The 9,601-nt window shown below is 43.5% G+C and overlaps 1 protein-coding gene across 1 annotated transcript in view; it reads right to left on the bottom strand.

The window, feature by feature from the left end:
* Positions 1–6,256: 6,256 nt before the first annotated feature.
* The window catches only part of hsd11b2 (hydroxysteroid (11-beta) dehydrogenase 2), a 29,854-nt gene continuing 26,509 nt past the window's right edge, over positions 6,257–9,601 (bottom strand). The window contains exon 5 of the mRNA XM_088087697.1: positions 6,257–8,595. Within this exon, the coding sequence (XP_087943823.1) occupies positions 8,180–8,595 (416 nt within the window). The 3' untranslated portion in view covers positions 6,257–8,179. The remainder of the gene's footprint in view (positions 8,596–9,601) is intronic.

Genomic DNA, 9,601 nt, shown 5'->3' with positions numbered 1-9,601 from the left:
TGTATTTTTTTAACGTATGAATCCTGGTCACGTTTGCTTCGAATGTTTGGGAGATGAGAGAAACGTCTTTTTCCCGTGAACCTCCGGAAGAGTTTGTGGACTTTAAACCTTTGCCCGACTTTCTATGGGCGATGATCCTGTGAGAACGGTGACGTCACTTCACGCATCACGTTTCAGACAAACAGCCACGGCGAGCACAACAACGACGGCGGCCTGCAGAGCGGTTCGTGCCGCAGACTCTGCTGACGTTATTAACGCCGTCGCTTCGTTCGCCATCGTCTTCTTCTCTGTTTCTACTCGCCGCTCTGTAGAGGAACGCCTTCATACAGGCGCCTGGTCTTCTTCTGTGGTGTTTGAGGGAGGAGCAGAGACGTTTATGAGGGAGGAGCAGAGAGGAGCAGAGAGGTTTATGAAGGAGGAGCAGAGAGGTTTATGAGGGAGGAGCAGAGAGGAGCAGAGAGGAGCAGAGAGGTTTATGAAGGAGGAGCAGAGAGGTTTATGAGGGAGGAGCAGAGAGGTTTATGAGGGAGGAGCAGAGAGGAGCAGAGAGGTTTATGAAGGAGGAGCAGAGAGGAGCAGAGAGGTTTATGAAGGAGGAGCAGAGAGGTTTATGAGGGAGGAGCAGAGAGGAGCAGAGAGGTTTATGAAGGAGGAGCAGAGAGGTTTATGAAGGAGGAGCAGAGAGGTTTATGAGGGAGGAGCAGAGAGGTTTATGAGGGAGGAGCAGAGAGGTTTATGAAGGAGGAGCAGAGAGGTTTATGAGGGAGGAGCAGAGAGGTTTATGAGGGAGGAGCAGAGAGGTTTATGAAGGAGGAGCAGAGAGGTTTATGAGGGAGGAGCAGAGAGGTTTATGAGGGAGGAGCAGAGAGGAGCAGAGAGGTTTATGAGGGAGGAGCAGAGAGGAGCAGAGAGGAGCAGAGAGGTTTATGAAGGAGGAGCAGAGAGGTTTATGAGGGAGGAGCAGAGAGGTTTATGAGGGAGGAGCAGAGAGGAGCAGAGAGGAGCAGAGAGGTTTATGAAGGAGGAGCAGAGAGGTTTATGAGGGAGGAGCAGAGAGGTTTATGAGGGAGGAGCAGAGAGGAGCAGAGAGGAGCAGAGAGGTTTATGAAGGAGGAGCAGAGAGGTTTATGAGGGAGGAGCAGAGAGGTTTATGAGGGAGGAGCAGAGAGGAGCAGAGAGGAGCAGAGAGGTTTATGAAGGAGGAGCAGAGAGGTTTATGAGGGAGGAGCAGAGAGGTTTATGAGGGAGGAGCAGAGAGGAGCAGAGCTGCTGAGTCGTCGGTTTCTGTGTCTGTGCTGCAGATCATAAAGGCGCAGAGCTGTGGAGGCTCCTGCGGACTCTTTGGACCTCCTCCTCAGAGGGAGGTGCGTTGATGGAGGTTTCCTCAGCAGAAACAGAAACAGGTCAAACGAGGCAAGAGGAGAGGCGTGTTTAGAGGAGGAGGAGGAGGAGGAGTCCCATAAATCACACAGAGAGTTAAACTCTGCAGCCAGCTGACGTCCCACTGAGCTCTCAACTATCTCACGCATTTCCATCAGCTGGCTGCTGGGGGGTCCGGTTTAATCGGGGGGGGGTTTGGACGCCCCCCCCCCCTCTCGCCCCCCTCTCTCGTCCCCCTCTCGTCCCCGATGGAAACCGGCCGGATTTCCTCAGCCGCCGCTCTGCCAGAGTAAACGCTCAAACAGGCCAGCGTCCCCCAGTACACACTGGTCTGTCCTGGGGGGCCAGTAAGCTGCGAGCGGCTGCCAACGCGCTGCTGGACGGAGTCCACCAAGGAGCATCTGAGGACACACACCTGGTCCATCGGCCCGGGGAAGCACCGTCTGTCCAAAGACTTCTGTGGACAAATTCATAGAAATGTCTGCAGAGACTCAGACTGAGGCCAACACACGCACGCACACACACGCGCGCGCACACACACACACACACACACACACACACACACACACACACACACACACACTGTCCTGCTGACACAAATACTACAACACTAAATGCGGATTAATCCGCCTCTGAAAATAGTTCCCAACAAAGTATCTGTTTCCTGAGTGTTTGACAGAAACCAGTGATTTAACCCTTTAACATCATCACTGTCCTTGTGCTGCATGTAGAGGCCTTTCAAAGCATTTTAACCTGTGAAACCTGAGAAAATTAGTTTGATTTCTTTTAAACACTCACACAAAAAACATAATGAGCAAGAAATATCCTGCAAACTGCAAAAAGAGAAAGAAAAAATTGTAAACGGTGACATGGAAATAATACAAATGAGAGAAGAATTTCCAGAAAACTGTATTTATTACAAACTTAAAATTATCTGACAGGAAGAAAAAAAAACTGTAATAGGAAAGAAAACAATATATCTGGTACTTTCTTGAGGTGATTTTCTCTTATTTTGTATGTTTATTTTTGAATGAATGAAAAATGAATGAATGAAAATTTTTTTCAAACATGAAAACAAAATTAACAGAAAAAAGTTAAAGAAGTTCAAACAAACAGGCAGAATAAAGTGAAAGGCTTCTTCATAGACTCATTTACGAGCACTGACGTACCTGAGAGGGAGCAGGAGGAAGTTTAGACTTATTTGATCCTTTTGACTTTATTGTTACTTCTATCCTTTTTTCCAGTCATTTTCTTCTAACGTCTTATTAATTTCGTGCTAATTTTTGGGCCGTAAATCATGAAGTTGCTCGCCGCCCATCCGATGTTTCTGAAAGAAACCGAGCTAATTTGCTGTGGTTTCTAAGGGTTAAACTCTGAAGGTGGTTTTGAATATTTACATCTTTTTCAAACTTTGGGTCTGCGGTGGAAAGTTTGCAGGCTGTACAGAAACGCTCAATAAACACTTCTCATGCTGAAACATTTCTCTCAGCACTCGTTTTTACACTCTTTTCTTTGTTAAACCTAAAAACAGGTTTAAACAGGTTTAAACAGGTTTATTTTCGGTATATTTAGGCTTGAGGTTGCAACCCTGAAATCTCCCACTTCTTCATCTGCAGCATCTTTTTTAAAAAGAAAATACTGAGCCAAAATGAAAAATGATTTTGTTTCAGTGTGTTTGAGCTGATGTAAGTCGCTGACAGAAGCTCTCAGTGGTTCGGACTGTTGCGAAACTTCAGAGTTTCGTCAGTGAAATTAACCCATAAATGTAATAAGGAGGAAACAAGAACAGCTTTCAGTCCAGCCTTGGATCACCGCTTTAGGTGAATTTGTGCTTGTTTTGCAGGAGTTTAATGAGTTAAAGCCGCAGCAGCCACTTTAATTTTGGCACAAATCCCATAATAACCTCTGAGCGCGTCGGTTTCAGAGGAAATTGACTTCTGCTGTTCCTCTGAGCTCTGCGTCCAATCACGGCTCAGCTCACAGACGCTGCTCCGATTGGCTGCTCTACAAACACAGATGAGCGTGCACGTCCCTCCAAATGAGCGTGCACGTCCTGCAGAGAAAGTTTCTCTTCCAGCATTTAACAAAAACTGTCGACTATATTTAATGTTTGAGGCTCATGTAGAAACTAAATAGTTACATTCAGACTGTTCAGGTCCAAAAATGCTCCATTGAAACCCATTCAAACTGACATTTTTGATCCCACAGCCATCAGAGCAGAAAAACAGGACTTGTATTATTTCTGGGTGTCATTCTGGGCTTTTGACTCTGAATTTGTCATTTTGACTATTTTCCACCTGATGAGGTCATTTTGACCATATTTGGCATATGGAGGAAATACATGCTATTTCCACTAGGTGACCTGTCACAGTCAATGTAGCTGCTGATCACTGACATATCCCAGACTGTCAGCAGCTACACTCACACACTGACATATCCCAGACTGTCAGCAGCTACACTCACACACTGACATATCCCAGACTGTCAGCAGCTACACTCACACGCTGACATATCCCAGACTGTCAGCAGCTACACTCACACACTGACATATCCCAGACTGTCAGCAGCTACACTCACACACTGACATATCCCAGACTGTCAGCAGCTACACTCACACACTGACATATCCCAGACTGTCAGCAGCTACACTCACACGCACGCTGAGCATGGACGAGACTCAATGTCATTCATGTATTTTTTAAAAAAAGATTTTCATCTAAAACATAGTGGCATCATGACAAAAACTTGGCATTTAAAGGGTTAAAATTCTGAAAATTAATGAATATTTGATATTAATGATTAGGACTGACGGTTAAAAAATAAACTCAATAAACACAGAAATCATATTAATGTTTAATATTTTTAAAGCTTGATTTTGTGTGCAGAGTGATGCGAGAGTGTGTGGTTTTAAAGCGGGCCTTCAAGGATTAAAATCTGTTAATGTCTGAGTTCATAAAAATGTCGCTGGAGTCGGCGTTTCGTCGTCAAACACCTCCGATATGAACACGTGTGAACATGCGTGGAGGGAAATGAAACACACATGGGTTCAAACGTCACGCGGTCGACCTGTCAGCAGATTTTTTTTTTAAACATAAAACATAATTTTATTTTTGCACGTTTCTTAAAAGTCCTTTCCTGTTTTTGTTTTCTCATTTGTCTTTTTTTTTTTTTTTTTTACACCTTTTATTTCTTCTAAATTTCAGGTAATTTTTTTATTTTTTTATTAAGTTGCTTGTCACCTACTCTGCATGAAATCAAGCCACTTCACTCAGGTTTTAAAGGGTTAAAGACACACAGACTCAGCCAGCAGGTCAGTTTAGTTTTCTTTTTCTTGTGATTTTAACAGAAGTGTGTTGAAAGAGTCAAATTACTGTCACACGGAGCGACTCAGCAGAAATATGAAATATATTCCTGCTGAGTCATGGCTGGCCTCCCTGAGCTGACGGCAGATTCACGTCAGTTCAGATGTTTGAGTTTGAACCTGAGCAGAAGATCAGTGTGAACCGGCACCGTGTGTGTGTTCTGTGGAGAGACTGTGTGTGACACACACGCACACGCACACGCGCACGCACGCACGCACGCACGCACGCACGCACGCACGCACGCACGCACGCACACACACACACACACACACACACACACACACACACACACACACATGTTTTCTGTGTGAGAGCTGCAGACAGAATGAGGAGGCCGACTAAATACGCTGCTCCCAGCATGCTCAGGTGGAAACCATCAAGTTGATGGCTCCGCCCACCTCCACCTGCACACAGAGACCTGCTGACGTTTGCAGCAAAAACACACAAAAACATAACTTTTGAAGGTTGTTTTTAACCCTTTAAACCAGAGCAAATTGACTTGATTTTTTTCCGAAGCTTGAGAAAAAGTAAATGTGCAACTTACGGAGAAATAAGCAAGAAATTAATGTAAATAAGTAAAAAAAAATACCTGAAAATTAGAAACAAACAAACAAACAAACAAATAAACAACAAAGTAAAAAGAAAAATCTAGAAAATTACCCAAAAAGAGCTTAAAAATCATTCAAAATAATTCTCTTCAAACATTTTTAAATATATCATTATGATAATTAGAAGAGTTTTCTGGACACTTTTTTTTTAGCATTTTTGTTTTTGAATAATAATAAATAAAGTTGCTTGATGAATTCAAGGTTTAAACACTTTTAAAAGACGTCTGAACGCAGCACGAGAAAAGAGATGTTGATCCAGGTTTCAAAGGGTTAAATGACAGAAATCTGACCTGAAACCAAAACGGACGGATGTTGGCCTCTCACGTTAAGTTTGCACGTCATTATGCAGCGGAGACGCTGCGGTTAACCCTTTGAAACCTGGATCCACATCACGCTTCCTGTGCTGCATTCAGACGCCGTCACGAGTATTTTAACCTTCAAAATCCGAGAAAATTGGTTTCCTGTCTTTTGAAAACATGAGAAAAAAGGCAATGAGCAACTTGGCAACAGCCATTTCGCAAATTGCAAGAAATTACCTAAAAAAGAAAAAAACTACGGAAAAATGTTTCCAGAACTGTGTTTATCATTTTTATAATTATATATTTAAAATGATTTTTTGTACAAAAATATTATTAATTGATGCCCTTTATGTCATTTCCTTGCTTGTTTTTAAAAACATTTTTTTTCAGTTTTTTTCTACTTCTAATTTTCTAATTATTTCCTTGTTAATTTTACAGTTTTTTTTCTTGCTAATTTTGGGGTAATTTCCTCCTCAGTGGCTCACTTTCTTTTCCCCGATGTTTTTGTCAGAAATCAGGCCAGTTTGCTCTGGTTTCAAAGGGTTAACGGGAGGTTGTGTCTGGGTCTGCAGGAGACGGACTGAAGTCACCATCAAACACCAGGAAGGAAGTCTGAAAAAAGTCGACTTTATTTCTATCAAAGAATAAACCGAGTGAACATTTTACATCGTATTTGTGCTGTTTTTTGTCTGTTTTACATTTATTTTATATAAAATTCACAGTTTAAGTGATGATAAAAGAAAAAGACGCCATAAATAGTTTGACTGGAAAAGAAAAACAAAAAGAGACAGTAATGATGAAGCTGGAGGTGAATCAGACGTCAGAAACACGACAACACACTGAACTCACACACACACACACTCACACACACACACACACACACACACACACACACACACACACACACACACACACTCACATACACACTCACACACACACACTCACATACACACACACACACACTCACACACACACTGAACTCACACACACACACACACACATACACACACACACATACACACACACTGAACTCACACACACACACTGAACTCACACACACACACTGAACTCACACACACACACACACACACACACACTCACACACACACACGCACGTCTGCTGATTCACGCTTCAGTCATGTGACCACCAGGCGACATTCACACACCTTTACTTCCTGTTTGTCACTTTGTGCTTTTATTGTGAAGGTCAGATGTTGTTTTGACTCAGACGTTAAATTTTCTGCAAATATCAAAGTTTTAATCTGTAAATTCAGAACGCGTGAATGTGACGGACGGAGGTGATTTCACTGAGCATGCTCGCTTTCATGGACGAAGCATGTGGGCGGAGTTAGTTCTCATTTTAAGACGGACAAAAGTCTCGACAAAGATCAATGTGATGAGGAATTATAGGTTAATCCGTCAGTGATTCTGATTGATCAGTCTTTACACCGCTAATTAGACAGAAAATCCTAACTTCATTCTGAGTTAATCCTGACTTTTTTTTCTGATAGAGTCCTGATTAAATCCCGACTTTATCCTGATTAAATCTTGACTTAATCCTGACATGATCTTTCTCTCATGATTTTTATCCTGACTTTATACTGATAAAGTCCTGATTTAATCCTCACTTTATTCTGAATAAATCCTGATTTAATTCAGACTTAACTGTGATTTTATCCTAACTGAAACACAATGTTATCCTGACGTAATCCTGATTTTCTTCTGAATAAATCCTGATTTAATGCTGGCTTTATTTTGACTCCTCGTTTAATTTTGACTTTATCTTGATTAAGTCCTGATTTAATCCTAACTTTATCCCAACTTTATCCTGACTCAATCCAGATTTAGTCCTGCTTTAATTCAGACTAAAGATTAACTTAGTCTGGATCTGGAACTTTTGTCGCCTTTAAAAAAACATTGTTTATCCTCATGTTGTTGTTTACAGATTGATGCTAACAGCTAATGCTACATGTTCTCATGATGACATCACGTGTTTCTTCTTCTTCTGCTCCTCATTTGTTGTGGTCACAGATCCAGTCCCGCCCCCTTCAGAGACCTCCAGGATGTTCTGACTGTCAGAATAAAAGACTACAGTAAAAATTCAGCTATATAAAAAAAACCTCACTTTGTTGTCACAGTGTTACATTGCTGAGGTATGAGGTCGTTGTGACATCATGTGAGGTCGTGGTGACATCGTCAGACTGCCACGTGTCTGGACCGGCTGCTGATCGAGTCGTCTCTTCTCTCCGTGCGATGATGAAGGCCCATGACGTCAGTGTGATCAGCTGATCTTGCTGACCATGCTCAAAAGTGTTCTCTGATCAACCTGTGGCTGCTTCTCCAGCTGGCCCCGCCCCCTGACCTCCAGGTGCGTCCACACGGCGCTGCCGTGGGGGCGGAGGGACAGAAACAACAGAAAGCTTTTTGGTGCGTCACTATGATCCCTTCAACAGTTTAAACATACAAAAGGACAGAATACAGAGCTTTATGAGTGAAGTGGTCCTCTAATGTCCCCGTCAGTCTCGCTGTCTCACTGTCTCACAGACACTTTGTCCTCGTTGTTGTTGTTGTTGTTGTTGTGGAGGCTCAGGTTCAGGTCGAAGCCCGACTGCTTCCTCAGGGCGCGCGGCATCAGCTTCTTCTTCAGGAAGAGTCTCTGGAGGAAGCGGTTGCTGACGCTGAAGGGGCAGTACTGGTGCAGGAAGTACATGAGGCCGATGCCAGGCCCCGCGAAGTAACGCGCCAGCGGCCGCGGCGCCAGCAGCGCCTGGACGATGGTGTCGATGACGGGGCTAAGGTCGGGGTTGGCCTGGCTGGCGTGGCTCTGGAACAGCTCCCTGGTCTCGTTCACGTAGTCCTCGCCGTAGTCCTCAAGCAGCGCCGGGGACAGACTCTGCAGCAGGTGCTTGTGCTGCTGCTCCCAGTAGGCGTGGTTACTGGACTGACCTGCAGGGGACGACACGGGACTGGGTTACCACGGCAACAAACACTGCATGCAGTAAACACCACACGGTCGCTGTAGGTAAAATGATTCAATATGAAAGCGTTTGAACGTCATCATGAATAATATTAATAACTGTATGTTTCAGCCAGGGTCCTGGTTTGGTATTTTCAGAGGCCTCAGAGTCCTTCAGAGTCCTCAAGCGTCCTCAGAGTCCTCCAGAGTCCTCCAGAGTCCTCCAGATTCCTCAGAGTCCTCAAGAGTCTGCCAGAGTCCTCCAGAGGCCGTCAGAGTCCTCCAGAATCCTCCAGAGTCCTCAGAGTCCTCAGAGTCCGCCAGAGTGTCTGAGCAGATCTGTGAGGAGACTCCAGAGTTCAGAGACCTGAAGACGTTTGGACTCCAGTGTTAGACACATCTGAACGACGTGTGACAGGAGAAGTTTTTGGTGTCTGAGTTTGAGTTCCTCTCATCAGATTCATGTTGTCATCAAACCTTTAATATTCATGTGGCTCATCAAATGATTTTATTCTTCATCAAAACGAAGACTGACTGAGTTTTCTACATGGATTTGATGTTGTGGATCAGATCAGATCCTGGGGGAGTAAAGGCAGAGATCTCCCTCTTTATTTTAACCAGCGTGCCGATGACGACGGGATTAAAGAATAAGAGAAAACTGTACTAAATTAAATATTTGACAGAAGTAAAAGTTAATCAATGAAGGTCTGTGAAGCGGACTGATGGGGTCACCAGGGTAGAGGACAAAAACTCAGAGAGCGGTCTGTCAGAGCGAGTATGAAAAGAGAAGAAGAGATTATATATATATATATATATATATATATATATATATATATATATATATATGTACTGTATATAAAATGTGCACAGTGAGACAGCCACGCTGGATTCATGATTCAAATTTAAAGCTATAAATTCTTGAGAAGCCTCAGCTGATTGTTGTCTCTTGTTACTTCGATTTGAATCATTTTCAGGAAGACTGGAGTCTAATCGTCT

Source organism: Plectropomus leopardus, chromosome 1, assembly GCF_026936395.1.
Source record: "Plectropomus leopardus strain MGB_pleo_1.0 chromosome 1, ASM2693639v1, whole genome shotgun sequence".
Taxonomy (NCBI): domain Eukaryota; kingdom Metazoa; phylum Chordata; class Actinopteri; order Perciformes; family Serranidae; genus Plectropomus; species Plectropomus leopardus.
The sequence above is the reverse complement of the archived record's forward strand: the minus strand, read 5'-3'. Positions and strand labels throughout refer to the sequence as shown.